At 56.5% G+C, this 17,520-nt stretch overlaps 1 protein-coding gene across 2 annotated transcripts in view; it reads left to right on the top strand.

Moving 5' to 3' along the window:
• The first annotated feature begins 1,504 nt into the window (after window positions 1–1,504).
• The window catches only part of ZNF787 (zinc finger protein 787), a 31,754-nt gene continuing 15,738 nt past the window's right edge, over window positions 1,505–17,520 (top strand). The window contains exon 1 of one of the 2 annotated variants that reach the window (XM_012739965.3): window positions 1,505–2,788. Coding sequence is in view for 1 of the 2 variants with exons in the window: in XM_012739959.2 (XP_012595413.1) it covers window positions 16,413–16,567 (155 nt within the window). In the remaining variant the exon portion in view is untranslated. Of the gene's footprint in view, window positions 2,789–9,770; window positions 16,568–17,520 lie in introns of those variants that run through there. The other variant, XM_012739959.2, reaches the window with a different exon arrangement.

Raw genomic sequence — 17,520 nt, 5'->3', positions numbered from 1 at the left:
GTTGTGCATCCATCACCCCCATGTATTTCCAGAACTACTTTCATCTTGCAAAACCAAAACTTTGTATTCACTAAACACTAACTCCCCATCCCTCTCTCCTCTAGCCTCTGGAAACCACCATTTTACTTTGTGTATCTGTGAATTTGACTGTTCTAAGCACCTCATATAAGTGGACTTATCTCACTTAGCATGATGTTCTCGAGGTTCATCCATGTTGTAGCATGTGTCAGAATTTTCTTTCTCTTTAGGGCTGAATGATATTCCATTGAATGTGTAGAACACATTTTGTTTATCCACTCAGCTGTTGATGGATACTGATGGGGTTGCTTCCCCCTCTCGACTGTGGTGAATAGTGCTGCTATGAGCACTGGGTGTATAAATTAGATGTTTGTTTCTGGATCATGTAACAATCTTGGATGGGTGTTGGATGACAGAATGTGTATCCACAAGGTGGTCACACAGAAACCCAGGTTTCTCTGGGCTCTGCCTTTTCTCTAGAACCTTGTCATTGTCTATAACCAGCCAGCAAGAGGGGAGAAAGTGTGGAGCAGGCATATATGTCTTTGGGCTCTTTGGAAAGGGCTGTGTTACTTCCACTCCCATCTCATTGGTGAGAACCAATCACAAGGCCACACCTAGGTGCTAAGAGAAGTGGAGAGTGTAATCCCTGGGTGGGAAGCAGCATTCCAGAACTGATACTGTGGAAGGCAGTAACAGGTTTTAGTGGTGAATTAGTCACCTCTGCTGCACCCCATGCCATGTTTGGGAGCTATCCCTGTATTGGTTTGGTTGTCTTAAGAGAGACTCAGAATTACCAATGGTTGAAAAGAGATAGAAAGGTGTTTCTCTCACATAAAATCTCAGCTGCCACGGAGCCTCTTTCACAAAGCCATCCAGCAAATGTCCGTCTGGCTCCTTCTATCTTCTTACTCTTTCATCCTCAACGTGTGGCTTCCATCTGGTGAGCTGACCTAGATCTTGTCATTAGGTTGTCAATTTGGCTGGCAGGGAGGGAGAACAGGATGGAGGGGGAGGAGGCTGTTCTCCCACAACCAGGCCATTGCAGGACACCTACTGATTGATCTGATTCAGAAGAGCACAAACACATGAGTTTCCTGACACATAGCTTCCCTGGCCTAGAGCTCATACCCTATGCTCATGACATAGAGCTCACATAAAAAATTATAATTTTATTGCTATTTTTAGAGCACATCCTCTCTGTTCTAAGATATATTTAAAAATTTACCTTTGTGGTATTTCTGAGGGTAGAACACAGACATATCTTACTATTGCCATGTACATTTAATACAGTACTGTTTCTTCTGCTCCAGAAGTTCTAAAATCAGCAATGCACATCTTATGATCGATGCCGACTTAGACTTCAGGGTATACAGTAGCCACAGAAGTAGAAGCAATACTGCTAATAAGTAATAAAAGCTGCTACCATTTTTATTTGGAGTTTACTATCAGCCAGGTATTGAACTAAACAGCTTTCACATACATTTCCTCACCCATTATTTTATTTTTTCCCATTTCAAAGATGAGGAATTGAGGCTGAGAAAGTTGTTATTCTGCAAGTGAATTGTTGCTCCCCATCTTTCTAACTACCGATAATAAAATGATTATAAATAATAATGATAAATCAACTGCCACTTAGGTGAGATTAGGCCAGAGCAAATGCAGGATGGGGGTGGGCCCGAGGACCAGCCTAACACTTTGGTACTGACAATTGTTTTAAAATGTGTTTTTTGCAAGAACATTAACAATAACAGGTAACATCCAGCGAGTGTTACTAAGTGCCCTAGCACTGGGGAAATAGTGAATTTCCAGCTGCTGTGACTAATACTCTGGCCTAGGAGGCAGTGTGTACATTCACGGTTAAATGCATGAATTTAGAGCCAGACTCCACGTGTTCGAGCCCAGGCTCTGCCACTCCCGGAATGTGCCTTTCAGTAAATGACTCCCCACCTTCATCTGCAAAGGAACAGAACCCATCGCAAGGCCCTAGTTATCACCAGGACCTAATGGATGTGAAGTACTTGGAGGCGCACATTGTGTTTCTGTTCCTTTAGGAAGCAGGAAACTGAGGCCACGAGAGGAGCGGTAGGGACGGACTTTGACCCCGGGCGGCGCCTGAAGCGTGGCACTCTCGGCTGGGTAACTGAGGCACCGCGGTCGCAGAGAACCGAGCCCTCTAGGCGACCGGACCGGCCACCCGGAGGAGCTGCGGGAGGGAAGGGGTTACGACGATAGAGACGACAGGAGGACCTGGAGTAGCATGAGCGTCTCTCTCCGCCACTTTCCTCCTCCCCGAGGCTGGCGCAGGGAGGCAGCCGCGCAGGCGCGGGGAGCCCGGCCGGTGGGCGCCGCCCTAGACACCCGGAAGTCTCCGCCTAACGGGCCAGGCCCGCGCCTCCGGTCCGGGAAGGGGGCGGGGCCGAAGCCCCTCAGCGCCAGGCGCCATAGAGCATGGACGGAGGACCCATGTCCTAGAGGCGTCCGGAAGTGTCTCCCTCGGGCGCCCGCCCGGCACCATAGAGCTGGGGGGCGGCGGCCAGGGGTCGCTGGGCTCGCCTGCCTAGAGCGGCGAGGACAGGGTGGTGGCCCAGGAGGAGGGGGAAGGGGGAGGGGGGAGCGGCGCGGGCGGAAGCGGCCGGGAAGGTCACTTCCGGCCTGGGCGTCCGTCCCCCTGACCCCAGGGTCTGAGTCGCCGCTGCCGCCGCTGCCACTATCCGCGAGGCAGGAGAGAGGAGGAGGAGTGCGGCGCAGCGGCCCCGGGACCGAGGAGGTGAGGGGCGGGGGCGCGGGCGGGGGGCGTGCGCCCGGGGCCGAGGGGGGCGCGCGCTTCGGTAAGCGGTCTGGAGACTGGGGGTGGGAGGGCGAGCGCGCCTGGGCGGGCAAGTGCGCGTGCGCGCTGTTGGGGGGGGCGTGAGTGGGCGCGCGGCCGAGGTGACGCGGGTGGGGGAGTGCGCGTGCGCGCCTCCGGACGTGGGGCGGGTGGCGGCGGGGAGCGCGCTGGGTGGGGGCCGCGGGCAGCGCGCGGCCCCGGGAGAGAGGGGTGCGCGTGCGCGGCTCCGGGGTTGGGGCGCGTTGTGGGGCGGCGCGTGCGCGCTGCGGGGGGCTGGGGCCCGGGCCTCGGTGGGGGCGGCTGCTGCGGCCTCCCTGGGGCGGGCCAGCTCTGTCCGTCTCCTGGTAGTCCCCCATTCCGCCGCCTGTAGTGGCCGGAAGTGGTGGCGACTCCTGGGGGAAGTTGAGGCTCGGATGGGGGAAGGGGCCACGCGGGCCGGGCTGGTCTGGCCGGATGCGGCCGCCGGGCGGGGGACAATCTCGGCCCCCAGGCCTCCCCACTCCAATCCCTTCCTTCCCCTTTCTAAGGTGGCCGGGTCCCGTTGCTGCCCCGGGCGGGCTGCGGGTGGCCTTTGATCGGGCAGGTAATTAAAGGGATTCCAGCCGGCAGGAGGCCCATTCATTCGCTGTCGCGCCGGCGGGCAGCAGGAAACACGTCCCCTGGAGGGGAAGTGACTGGGCCAAGGTCAGTCACCGCATGGCCTACGTATGGGGCAGGGCGAAGGCAGTGGCTGGAGCCTGTGGCCATTCGTGAGGCCTCCCTGGTGCTTGCTTTGAGCGAGTGGATCAGATGCTGAACCCTGCCCCTCAAATACGCTCCCCCAAGTCCTGGGGTACCCCGGTTCATGGAGATGAGTGCCTCAGGACCTTCAGTCAGCAGAAAAATGACCTACAGACACAGGAGGCAGGATCGAGTGTAGACAGAGGCTTTTTCAGTGCCAGGCCCTGTGCCAAGCATCAGGGATGGGAGCTGAACCAGGGGCATGGGGTCTGTGTGGAAGGCAGAGACTGAGACCTGGAGTTGCTTCTTGGGGTGACCAAAGCCCTGACGGTCCAGGGAGCTGTGGGATCCCAGGAAAGGCACCTTGACCCTGCCCGGAGTGGGGGATGGTCAGGATTTTAGGGAGGGAGCCACTGGTTTGTTTTTTCTGTGCAGTTTCCTGGTGCTGGGCCCCATATTGGGCAATGCTGAGGATCCAGTTGGGGATCAGGTCTGGCCCCAGCTCTGGGAAGCACAGTTGCCGTTGATCCTGGCTTAGCTTCTCTGTGAGGCTGTAAGCCTCTTTGGCTAAATGCAGCTGACTGACATTCACCTGCCTGCCTCTGTGCAGTCCCCTCTTGCCCTTCTGCCTTAGCCCCAGAGAACATTCAGATCAGATTCCTACTTGGGTTATCTCGTGTCTTATCGATCTCTCTCCCGCTTTGGCTGAAGGGTTTATCACCGTGCCTGGCCTCTGATGAAGGGCCAGAATGTGCATAGATGCTGAGCTATATTTCCCAGGAGCTCCGGCGTCAGGTGGACCTCGGTTCAAATCCCAGCTCCACCACTTATTACCTTCACTGCCTTAGATGGGTAACTTCAGCCTCTCAGTTTCTGCCTGGAAGAATGGGGGTGATAATGATAGTATTGACCTCAGTGGGAAAGCTCTTAATGCCTTCACTTTACAGCCAGAGCAGACTTCGAGTGTGGATGTAAAGTGTGTAGAAAGGTCAGGCATTCCTGGGTATCAGACTTGGTGCTGTCTCTTCCAGTTCTGTGGCCTTGGACATATCACTTCCCCTTTCCCAGGGTTAATTTCCTCTTCAGTTTCCTAAAATGGAGAGCATGGTCACAATTCCCTGAGTAAACCGAGTCTATTGAGGCTGCTGCTCATGCCAGGCCCGGTGCTGGGCATGTGGACACAGGGTTTTGGCACAGCGCCATGCTGTGAGGGCCCAGAAGAGGCGTCTGGCCCAGCCGAAGTGGAGAAGGAGGATCCCAAGGCCCCACTTGCGAGGCCAGTGGTGGCTGATGCTGGGCAATGCAGCATGAGTCATGCAGTTCCTGCCCTAGAGCAGCTCAGACCGTGGGGGCACGTGCTCACCTGTAGGCACCAGACAGAGGGATGGGAGGTGTGCCAGAGTGGCCCCGGGAGCTCTTGGAACCCAGAGAAAGGAGTGTGTGGTCAGGGAGGATGTGCTGGGGAGCATCATGTCTTCGGGGATAGACAGGAGGAATTGGCCAAGAGGACCCTAGGACTTCAGGGAGGGTGAAATGGGGTCTGGGCAGGGAAGGGCAGGGGTCACAGCCCAAGGCCTCTGTAACTACTTGGTTGCCCTGGGGGGCTTTCTTTGAAGGTGGCTGCTAGGCGCTCACAGCTCTCAGGGCACCAATGCTCAGGTGCATCTCTCAGGCCTCTCCACTTGCCATTCACTCGTCTTCTGGGGAAGGAAGGCTTCCTGAGGCCTGTGCAGGCCCCCAGGGCCCCGTGGTGGGGAGGGACGCACCACGTTCAGTTGCTGAGCACTTGGCCTTGTGCCTGGTACTCACTGTTCTCAAGGCCCCGGGATGGGGCTGGTCACCCACATTTTAGATGGATGAGACAGATGTGGTTACCCCGTTTTAAGGGATGGAACAGAGGTCCCAGCTGGCACTTGTGAGCCCCAGGCCCCACGGCAGCATCAGAGCCCGGGTCTGCGTGTAGTTCCAGATGTGTGTGGTGCCCTGACCATGGTGCCATTCTCTGACGACTATTTCTTTTGGCAAAAGTTAGGGTCTGGGGAGACAAAGAGTGTTCTGAAGTCCTCTTAGGTGCCAGTTGTTGGGTTAGGGACTGGGTTCCTTGCCTGATGGGGCACACTGTCATGGGGACTCCCACACGCAGGGCCACTGGTGGGTTCAGGGGACCCTGAGACCTGGCCCTTGTTCCTGGGGACCTCCAGCACAGCAGAAGTAGAGGGAGTGTGGGTGTTGGGTGCTGAGGTCATGCTGGCCACCAAGGAGGCTTTGCTGGTGCAGTGTCTGGGAGAGTGCAGGTGGGGGTCCGGGCAGACACGCGGCTGATGCCAGCGGCCCAGTTCTAGGAGCACAGAGCTGGTGCCTCCCAGCCACGGAGAAAGCAGCCGCGCCCTCCGTGGCGGGCAGTTCTGCCTCTGCCTTGCCCTAGTGCCCTCGCCCTTTGGGCTCACAGAGCATGAGCTACTGTCCTGTGCCAAATGTGGCGCCCACCCGGCCCTCATCTTCCAAAGCCCCTGGGGTCCTGGGCCTTCCAGTGGCGATGCTGGATCCAGAGGCGCATCAGAGGTAGTCCCGACCCGGAAGCCAGGACCAGGCGGGTTAGAGCCGCGGGTTCCTGTGCTGCGCGTGCTGGGCGGTGCTGGGGGAGCGTCTGCCCTCCTGAGCACAGTCAGTGGAGGTGCTGTGGAGGTGAGTAAGCCAGGGGACTCCCAGGGACATGGGACTCGTCCACAGTGGTGGACATTAAAAGGGAGCACATGCCAGTGTCCCAAGAGTTAGCGGGGAAGGAAGCTGCCTTTGGCATCTGGCAGACCGCGTCTGAGTGCCCCGAGGCGCTCGCTTGTCTACACCTGGGCTCCCACTCTGCAGCAGGGACAACAGTGGCAGTCAGTGTTTACTAGACAGCACTTAGCCTGAATCTCTTTTAATTTGGACCACAACCCTGTGAGGATGAGGCTGGGCAGGCAAGCGCAGCGCCTTGCTCAGGCCACACGGCTGGTCAGTGGTGGGGCCGAGTTCTGAGCCTGGCCTGTCCTAGGGCCTGTCCCAGAGCTTGTCCTCTTGCGCGGTGCCACTTCTCAGTGCCTCTCACCGAGTGGTTGTGGGGTCAGGATTGGCGCTGTCGTGCTTATGGCACCCAGGGTCTTGGGCATGATCTGCGCCTGACGACTGTGATCTGTTACTGTCTGATAGGAGGTAGCCTTGCAGCCTAGGGAAGGGCGCAATCCAGGAAGGCTTCCCGGGGGAGGTGCTGCTGATGCTGGGCCTTGGCAGGTGGGTGCATTGCACCAAGCAGGTCTACACAGAGAGGGCAGTGAGGCAAGAGGAAGCTGCCCTGTGAAGGGCCTGGGGAGGGTCCACACCCATCCAGAAAACACCAGCAGCCAGCACACCCCGTTGGCCCAGGCGAGAGGCAACGGAATGTGAGACGGCCTGTGGGCAGTGGGGTGGTGTGTGTGTGTGTGTGTTTCATATAAAGGTTTTATTTTTAAATTTTACTTATTTATTTTTGAGACAGAGTGTTTCAGAGAGTTCCTGTGCGCCCATCCCCCACGTCAGCTTCCTGCTCCCAGTGGCGCATTCGTTATGATCAGTGAACCAAATGGACACAGCGTTATCGCCCAGGGGCCATAGTATGTGGGGGTTTTTCTTTTTGGCCTGAAGACTATTTTGTTTGTTTTTTAAAACAATTTTCAGTTACAAGCTTTTAAGAATTGGAAGCCTTCACATACGATCTGAGGATCTTCAGCCCTTTGCGGCGACCTGTGACGCCCTGGCCGCCGGGCCCTGCTGCCCCAGTGGGCTGCAAGCCGGCAGTATACGGTTTTAGTTATTCTGGAAGCCCCCCTTTCCCCTTCCCTTGTGGAGAAAGTGGGGCGTGGTGGCTGGGCCGCGACCTGTCTCTGCCCTGGGCGCTGCCGCCCTGCTGGCCTTGGGTTGGCGCCGTCCGGGCTCCGAGGAAGGCAGCTCTGCCCGGGCTGTGGGTGGTCGCTGGGGAGGCCTGGGGGAGACCTTTAGGAAGGTGCTGCGCTAGTCCAGATGGGAGGTGCTTGGGAAAAATAAAGCAGCAAAATCACCGCCCCACTGGTTAGCCTCAGGAAGGAACCGAGGAAGAAAGGGAAGGGGGCAGAGAGAGGTGATGTGCTCTGCTCTGCTCAGCCTCGTCCTAGTCCTGCAGGAGTGCAGACAGCCTTCCGGGAGGACTCGATCTGCCCACGCCCGCCCCAGATGGGAAGAGGTCTCCGCAGACCTGCCACTGTAGCGTGAACCGGGAAGGTTGACAGAGAGCTCCTTCGCTCACCACCCTCAAGAAAGGCAGGCACGAGATTCTGGTGGTGTCACGGAGGTGTCTCCCAGTAGCCAAGCCTTGCCAAGGGCTGAGGGCTTGATGCAGGATGCAGGGTAGACGTCACCTCACCCAGCCTGGGATCCAGACAGAAGGGAACAGGAATGGGGCTCTCAGGCCTGGAGCGAGGGTAAAGTTGCCCACAGGAAAGTGGGGAAGGAGCTGGCAGGGCAAGTGGAGGGGCTGCCCTGTGGACAGTGCCGAGGAAGGGGGCCGAGGAGGGGCCCAGGCGGCACCAGTGGTCCCTGGCTGGTCAGTAGGTTCTGAGTATGAGCCGTGGGCACTGGGGCGGCAGGTCCAGCACAGCTGGCACTTGCCTTGGGGAGCATGGTGACCAGGAGCAGACGCAGACCCTAAGGCAGGAACAACATGGGGATGACACTGGCCAGGCAGCAAACCCCGCCATGTGTGGGGTGTGGGCGGCAGGGAGGAGGTGACATTCGAGCAGACCCTTGAAAGGTGAGAAGCAGCAAGCAGGTGCAGGACCAGGCAGGGGCTCTCGGGGAGGGCCTGGCGGAGCGTGTTGGCGTGTCAGGAGCAGTGGAGCGCAGGGTTTGCAGAGTGGGCCTGGGGTAGGAATTTGGATTTTGAACTCATGTAGTTGGCCGGTGTGGAGGGGGCCGTTTAGGCAAGGAGGGAATGTGAATGGAGTTGCTTTTTGTTGTTGATAACAGCTTTATTGAGAGACGACTCCCGTAGGGTACAGGTCGCCCATCTACAGCGTGCAGTTCAGTGGTTTTTCGTGTATTATATGCTGAGTTGTGTGTCAGTCACCACAGTTGATTTTAGAACATTTTCATCATCCCAAAAAGAAATTCTGTTCTCATTAAGCGGTCACTCCCCGTCCCCCACCCACTGTCTTTCTCTGTGGGTTTGTCTGCTCTGGACAGCTCATGCGTCTGGCTTATTTAACTAAGTGTGGAGCTTTCAGGCTCCGTGGTGTTGTGGTGAGTGTCGGAACTTCACTGCCTGTGATGGCTGAGGAGCAGTCGTTGTAGGGATGTACCACGTGTGCCCCCTTTAGTGTCTTCACAGGCGCTGGAGTTGGCTCCGCTTTTTGGCTGTCACGAGTAATGCTGCTACGAACATTGGTGTACAGATTTTCGTCCGGATGCATGTTTTCACTTTCCTTGGGTGTGCACTACGGGTGGGGTCGCTGCTTCCTGCGGGAACTGCTTTCCCCGCGTGTCACTGGTGTGTCCCGCCAGCGGCGCACAGGCCTCCCGCGGCTCTCGGCACAGTGGGTGTGAAGTGATTTCCGTGGAGTGTGGTTTTGGATTTTGTCTCCTGGTGGCTGTGTGAGGGAGCGTCTTTCCACGTGCTTGTCAGCCCCTCTTCTGTCCGGGGGTGGGGGGTGCCGTGCCATCTTTTGCCAGTTTTTAGCTAGGTTGTGTGAACCAAGTGACTTTTTACAAAGATTAGTTAGGTGGTCTGTGGTTCGGGGAGGGTAATTGGAGGGACAGGGTCGGATTGTGGTGGGAGGGAGCGAAGGCCCCAGGGAGGCGGGGACCGTGAGTGGGGAGCAAGGTGGATGGGTTGCAGGGGAGGGAGAGACCCTCTGCAGGCGGGGGGAGGGGAGGCAGGGGCAGGGCTGTGGGAAGTCAGAACGTGTGTTCTCTGAGGATGAAGATGGCTCAGGGCTGCTAGCGGAGGGAAGGGCATCTGAGGGTGGACACTGGTGGGGAGCAGGCCCGTGGGCGAAGAGAAGGGTCTGGGCGGAGTGGGGGTGGGGTCAGGAGGAGTTGCCTACTGAGCCACTGAGGAGCTGCACCAGCTAGCTGGGGGGGAGGAGGTGAGATTGGCAGCAGAAGAAAGGGGCTAATTGGCGGCAGTCCTCGAGGGGTGGGCGGGACCTAATAACAACAATAATAACAATAATTTGTCTTCTGCTTAATAGCCCTGCCAGATCCCCTGCTAATTGGATCGCTCAAGGGCCTGGGCTGGGCCAGGCCGGGGGAAGACACCCCTGCCCTTTTTCCATCTCTGGGGGTGGAGGTCAGAGTGGGGTCAGCACCTGCAGAGCTGCGGGGGTTGAGGAGGCAGGAAGAGGCTGGGGAGGGGCAGGCACCTGCCACTTTCAGAAGTTGTTAAATTCCCAACCATCAGTTAGATGCTGCCAATTGCCCAGGGTGTATTTGAGAGCAAATTGGGAGCCTTCTCTTCCAGGGAGTGGCTTGAGGGGCCCCAACTCCTGGTGCCACCTCCTCTCCCTGCCCTCACCTCTGCAAGCGAGAGTCTTCAGTCCCCCAATCTGAGATCCTAGGGTAGAGCCCAAAGCCCACAGAATTAGGACAAGAGGCCTCAGCAGCTGTTTGAATGAATGAACTAATGAATGAGAGAGAAAGGGAGAATTAAGTGAACAGCCATCTTAACTTTTTTTCAAGAGTCTCTGGTTAATCCCTGCAGCCCCCATTCAGTCCTCACACAGCTCTGTGAGGACCTATGGATCCTTCCCCCGCTTTACAGAGGAGTCAGCTGAGGCTCAGAGAGGCCACAGAGCAAAACCCCAGGGCTGGTTACTACTGTGGGGCCATTCACAGGGTGCCACCCCAGCTTGTTTGTCCCCCATCTCCCCATAGGTGTCACCTTCCTCTGCTCACAGCAGGAAACCAGGATGCAGAGCAGTGTGGCTCTGCCTGGCCAGGCCGCCCTGCCCTCGAGCCATCCTGGTGAAGCCTTCCCGCTCCTGCTGCCCCGGCCTGCTGGGTACCGAACTTGTGGGCCCCAGTGTGAAGTGAAAATGCCCCTTGTGCAAAAAGGTAGGAGGAAAGCTCTTTCCTTTCCTCCGAGGTCTCTCTCCGTCTGTCAGGATGGTTTTCATTTGGCATTTCACCCGTGGTATGGGTGTAGACCTTCCTCGAGCCTGGCTCCAGTCAGGTTGGACGCTGTGAGGCAGGACCTGGCCTGAGCCCAGCACCTGCTGCTGTGCCGTGAGAACCCACAAAACGTGGCTCAGAGAGAAAATTGCCAGGAGTTTCAGAGCAGCGGCCACAGAGCGTTGACCCTGGGATGGGCCTCCCTCAGACTGGCCACCTGGCCTTGGCCGAAGCCGGCCTGCCCCCATCCTTGCCATCCAAATGCATGCCCTCCCAGTGCAGCCTTGGGCTCACCTCACTGGCGCCCACCTCTGGGCCTCACCCGTCTGATTTTCCTCAGCCCCAGAAGCCTTCCCCACACCTTGGCACCCCTGTTCTTTTTATTTTTTATTTATTTTTTTTATTTTTATTTTTTTGAGTCAACGTTAGTGAGAAGCCACCCCTGTTCTTTTACGCCAGAGTCAGCAAACTGTTCCTGTAATAGGCCAGATAGTAAATATTTCAGGCTTTACCAACCAAGAGGCAGAGTCAAGGCTGTGATTCGTGTAGGTGTTTTCATGTAGATTAAATACCGCACATCATTTGACATGTGACCATCTAAACTTGTAAAAGCCATCCTTGGCTGGAGGGCAGTTTATGGCCGGAGGGTGGGCATAGCTTGTCGACCCTCTGCAAATTCTACAGGGACACCTTTTCCAACCCTCCCAGCTCAGGGTCAGCCCCTCCACCCACTTACACCATCTGACTTTCTTCCTGGCTGTCACCCCTGCAGGAGCCGCTTTTGTGCCGTGCATCTGGCCCTCAGGCTGGCCTTTCCACACCTTGGGGAGGAGGGGCGGGAGGACAGGCCTCCCTGCAGGAAGCTGAGATGGAGGCCTGGGAAGCTCTGGGCTGGGAAGTCCCTACCTTAATTTTGTTACACACATTATCATCTCGGTGGAAACACTTATCACTGCTTGGCAAACAAGTTTCTGCAAAGAAAAAGGCAGTGAGGAGCACCTCTCTCCTCCCCATCTCTCCCTGGAGGTCTTCCTTTTTTTTTTTTTTTGTATGCATTTTTAATATTCACGGTGTTGTAATCAGAAGGTCTGTAAATTTTTTTTAAGTTTGTTTACTTTCTAATAGACATATAATTCACATAGCTTAAAATTTGCTTTTTAAAAGTATACAATTTGATGGTTTTTAATATACTTACAGAGTTGAGTTGTGTAACCATCACCACTATTTAATTCCAGAACATTTTTATCACCTCCCAGAAAGAAAGCTCGTGCCTCTTGGCAGTCACTCCCCATCCCGACCTGCAGGGACCCATGATCTGCTTTCTGTGGGAATGGATTTCCCAGTTAGGTATTTCGTATACATGGAATCTGGCAGTTGTGGCCCTTTGTGTCTCTTTTTATGCTTAGCATTTGGATTGTTTCTACTTTTTGGACATTTTGAATAATGCCACTGTGAACATTCGTGTATGCATTTTGGTGTGGACTTGTTTCCATTTCTCCTGGGCGTGTAACTGGGAGTGGAATTGCTGGGTTACCTGGTGACTATGTTGACTCATTTTGAGGAGCTGCCAGACTACTTTCCAAAGAGGCTACACTGTTGCACATTGCCATCAGCAGCGTCTGAATGTTCTGAGGCGTTTGTGATATTTATGGTGGGTAATCTGAAGGCCCCAACAGTTTCGTATACTCTGTAGGGGAGGTGGAACTTTTCCTCTTCCCTCTTAGAGTCTCCAACAGAGTCTGAGAATTAAGTCGACATAAAACAGATTAAGGAAGGAAAAGCAAACACATTTTTTTTTTTTTTACATGAACATGGGAGACCTCACAGGAAACAAAGACCCTGAGGCAGTCAGGCCTAAGTGCTTCCATGCGAGGTTGAGCAAAGGGTTGTAATTGTGAAAAAATTACTAAAACATACGGGGAGGCCGAGGAAAATAAGGTTGGTTTATACAGATGTCTCTGGTGATAAGATTGTCCTCCTGGTACAGGCAGGCATTTTCCATGTGGGTGCTTAGCTCTGCTCTCAGGAGGAAAAGGGGAGGTCCGAGCACACCCCTGCCTCTGCTATCTTACAGGTGCCTTCCACCGAGAGCACCTCATGCCGCGTGTGCCCTGGGGGCGAGTTCGCTGCCAAGAAACCCCTTTCACCTTTTCCCCTTATTGTAGAAATAATTGTTTGCCATTTTAGAAGTTAGCAACATGAAGGTAAAAAGAAGAAAGTTGAAATCACTCCTCACGCCCCGAGTGGGAGGCGTGGCCAGTCCCCACCCTGTGACCGCATGAGGAGCGGGTGTGGGGCAGGTGCCTCCTCGTGCCCTTGCACCCACTCCTGTGATCGGCTTTTGGGCTCTTTCCAATTTTCCCCTGTTCTAAACCTGACTGACGAATGTTGTTTTTCTGCACAAAACATTTCCTGAGATTGGGTTTTCCCTCAATGGCTCTGCTTTGGCTCTGCTTCCGGGGAGGCAGAGCCACACCAGTCGGGGCCGAGAGCGTGTGTGTGCGTGCGTGGCCGATCCTGCACGTTTAGCCTGAACTGTTCGATCTAACCCCTGGCGATTAGGGGGCTTGCTGGGGCCTGTCAGGGGAAATATGTCCTGAGAGGGTTGTGGGAGGGGCCAAGTGTCAGAATTCGTCACATGGTTTTGCCCAGATCCGTTCAGTCCTGTGTTCCCCTGCCCGCCTGCCCGTTCTCCAGGAGCACCTGCCTGTGGGTGCTGGGGACGGCCAGGGGACGGGGAGGATGGAGCAGCTGGCCAAGACATGGCGGAGTGGCGGCTAGGAAGAGGAAGGAGGCCAGGCACGGGGTGGACAGGATAGGGGGCTCTGAGGAGGTGACCCTTGCCTCAGCCCTGGAGTCCAGTGGGGGCAGCCGGGAGGATCCGAGGAGGAGAGCTCCAGGCAGGGGCGGGCCCCCAGCATGGTTGCCTTCAGTGCTTGCCCCTTGCCAGCTGCCTGGGTTTCCTGGGAGTCACTGTAGCCCTGTGCCGGGCACCTATGTGCAGAGTAAGTTCTGGCTGCTGTTCAGGTGCTGCAGGGGACCCTCAGAGCCAGCCCCGCCTGCTCTGTGAGCTTGGTGTACCCCGCTACTGGCAGATCCTCTCCATGAGGCAGGGGCTCTAGTGTTGGGAGCAGCTCTTGGCTCTCAGGGAGAGCCCTGTGCCTGTGGGGGATCAGGTGACGGGGTGGGGCACGGAGAAAAGTGCCCACCAGCCCTGCCCCTGCATCCTCGTGGGCAGTGTGGGAGTCCTCTCACTCCCTTAGGCTGTCAAAAGGATCGAGTCAGACAGTAGGTTTGAAGGTGCATTTTATGAGCCGGATCTGCAGAGGCAAATCCCGTAATTAGCCGGGCCAGATGCTGTGGCTCCCATTTCACAGAGGGAGAAGCTGCGGTGGGCAGAGATGGAAAGCCCAGGGGGGCTGTGGTGCTGCCAGGATGGCTCAGGGGAGGCCTCCCACCTCCCGCTGGGGACTGTCCCCATGCCAGTGCCTCATTCACCTTTAATTACTGCACAGGCAGTTCTCAGGGCCTTGAGGGAGCATAGCTGCAGGGACTCAGGCTGGGAGAAGCTGACCTCAAGCCTCCCTGGGCCTCTGTTTTCTCAGGGGTGAAGCTGACGGGCGTGTACTGCACCCACCGCCAACCCTGGGGTCCCACCAGGGTCTGGGCGCCCTTGTCCGCCCCTATTGTGGACGCTGGCGGGAGCTTATTCACTCCATGGCTAAAGTCTCGCCCACTCCACCCACGAGCGCTTGTTCCAGCCCCCCACCTCTGAAGCACCACCCCCTTTCTCAGAGGCCCACGTGGTCAGCTCATGGGCAAGCTGTGCCGGCTCGGGCAGTCCCGGCTCCGGTGGTGCCCTCGCCCTGCCAGGCTGCTGCTCAGGCCTCCTTGCCCTGCAGATAGGTTGGGCTGGCCTTTTTATCGCACCCTGAGTCTTTTTTTTTTTTTTTTGAGACAGAGTCTCACTTTTGTTGCCCTGCCTAGAGTGAGTGCTGTGGCGTCAGCCTAGCTCACAGCAACCTCAAACTCCTGGGCTCAAGCGATCCTCCTGCCTCAGCCTCCCAAGTAGCTGGGACTACAGGCATGCGCCACCATGCCCGGCTAATTTTTTTGTATATATATTTTTAGTTGGTCAATTTCTTTCTATTTTTAGTAGAGACGGGGTCTCGCTCAGGCTGGTTTTGAACTCCCAACCTCGAGCAATCCGCCTGCCTCGGCCTCCCAGAGTGCTAGGATTACAGGCGTGAGCCACCGCGCCCGGCCTGCACCCTGAGTCTTTACAGGGGCCTCATGGTGGTTCATTGAATGTCAGGACAACAGAGCCTGTAGGAGCTGGGGCTCCTCGGCCACAGCTGTGTGGCCTGGGCCAGCGACCTCCCCTCTCTGTGCCTTGATTTGTTGCTGTACAGGGTGTGTTTTCGGGTAGCACACAGAGCTGTGTCTGGCCAGGAGAATGTGCCTAGCACAGTGCCCGACTCCGATGGGGGGTCTGGTCTGTTGTGTTCACATGCGGCCCTGGGCACCCAGGGGAGCTAGAGGTAGGTGCTCAAAACGCGCAGGACGACTGCACGTGTGTGAGCGCCGAGGGGCAGGGCTGCTACCTTCTGGGGGCCCGTGTCACCTGGACCTCGCAGGTGCTCAGTGGATGAGGACATGAGAGAGCGCCTGCCCGTCCCATGCAGGGATTTGAGTAGAGCGTCAGCCATTCTGTCTCTGTTGGAAAGGGGCGCTCCCTGGGTGCACCAGGGTTGAGAGCCTGGGCGGCAGCAGGGTGGTTTTGGGAGTTGACTTGGGGCCCTGACAGTCTGTCCAACTGAGGCCACTGCTGGCTGAGAGGCCTCGGGCCTCTCTTTCCTCATCTGCCTAATGAGGACAACACTCGTACCTACCCAGAGGGCTGTGGTTTGTAAACCATTTAGAGCAGGTCCTGGGACCTGTGAAGTGGGGTGTCCAAGTGTCGCCTGAGTGAACCACATGGCACATCTGCGCGTGTTCTCTGTGTTCCGTAAGACAGCGTGGGACGCTGGTAGGGGTTCCTGAAAGCAGGTTTACGCCACCCCACGGTGGGGTGGGCCCCCCATGGTGCCTGCGTGGTGGCGAGCCCCTCGTCACTGGGGGGCTCAAGGAGCTCGGATCAGGCAGGTTGTGCTGAGGCGGTGTAGACACGCCCACTGTTTGCAAATGCAGGTCTGAAGATCCCAGCGGACGTGAGGTGGGGAAGCAGAGACGGGACGTGGAATGAGATTCCCTTAGCGCTGAGTGTGCTCAGCCGGGGGACTTGCCTGGCTTCCTCCTCTGGAGGTCAGGTTGTCGGTGCAGACTCTGCGAGCTCGCACCAGGGGCGGGGCAGACGGCGGAGCACGCGCTTGCTGAGCGCTGTCGGAGCTCCCGGCGCGCAGCTCTGAGAAGAGGCAGGATCGAAGAGCCGGCCGGGCCGGGGCTGCACGCCGAGTCCAGGCGCAGGGCAGGCCCTGCCCACTCTGCTCTCCGTGCTGGCTGGAGGCGGCCAGGCCAGAGCAGGAAGGGGCAGCTGGGCTGTCTGCGCCACAGTGGGGAGGGGACAAGAGCCTGACTATAAGACCAGCTCGGGGATGGGGACTTGGGGAGGGGACATTTCTCCCTGGCTTCTCAGGGCGGCGTGAGGGTTGAGTGTGGTCCCTGGAGCAGCTCTGCCCCAAGGGAGATGAAAACGAGTGTCCACACAAATACACGTGTGACCCCGGGGCTAGGCAAGGTCAGTCACAAGAGGCTGAAGGTGGAGAAGCCCACGCATCCTGCAGTGATGGATGGAAGGAATGTGGAATATTGCTCAGTCACGAAGAGGAATGTGCTACAACGGTGAGCCTTGAAAACATCACGCTAAGTGGAGAAGCCAGACACAAAGGGACAGATCGTCCTTTCGTGTGGACTGTACAGATAGGCAGACCCACAGAGGCGCAGCAGCTGTGCGGCCGGGAGGGCATCGGGGCAGTTCTACATTTGCTTGTGGTGACAGTCGGTTGCGAAAGTGTGAATATATTAAAACTCATTTTTTAAAAATACAGAACTGTAGCTTGCCAATAAAAATCATTTCATCATACACTTCAAATGGAGGAATTGTGTGGTAGGAGAATTATATCTCAGTAAAGCTGTTTTAACAAAAAAATGTGGGCCCTGGGCCGTGCGCCCTGGCTGGCTGTGGTGGGCTGTGCTCCGGGTGGGTTTCTTCGCGGCTCTGGCCGGTCTTCCCCTGAGAAGCCTGGGGGGGTGGCAGCTCCTGCCTCCTGTGGGTCCAGGGGATCAGGGAGCCGCCCCCCAAACCCCTGGTACAGGAGGTGGGATTTTCTCTCTTTTTTTGGAATTTTTTGTAAGACTGGTCAAGTGAGGCAGTTGGAGTGGAGAAAGAACAAAGACAGCATAGCTAGTTGTGATCAATTAGTTGTCAACAGCTGGAAATTTTTTTAAATTGCCTTTATTTGGCTGTAGAAGTTGGCAGCCCTGTGTCAGCCCCACAGAGTTTCACTGAGACGACCCTGGTTTGTGAAATCCCAGCGTTTGGAAGCCAGGGGAGGGGACATTTGCCCTGGCTCCACCTGGTGGCCCTATGGTTCCTTGATCTCGTGGGATGACCTGAGTTCCCTTGGCCCCAACATGCCAGGTTGTCTGGGTGCCATCTGAGCGTAGGTGCCCCGTGAAGTCCACTGGCTTTCTTTTCCCAGGGCCTGGTGCGTCTGGCCTTGGACTTGCCCCACAGTATTTTAAAAGAGAAATTAGAGCGTGAACTCCTTAGACAACACATGTGCTCGCCAAAG

The sequence above is a fragment of the Microcebus murinus genome, chromosome 16 (assembly GCF_040939455.1).
Source record: "Microcebus murinus isolate Inina chromosome 16, M.murinus_Inina_mat1.0, whole genome shotgun sequence".
Classification (NCBI taxonomy): Eukaryota; Metazoa; Chordata; class Mammalia; order Primates; family Cheirogaleidae; genus Microcebus; species Microcebus murinus.
Note: the sequence above shows the minus strand (reverse complement) of the source record. Positions and strands in the feature narration are given on the sequence as shown.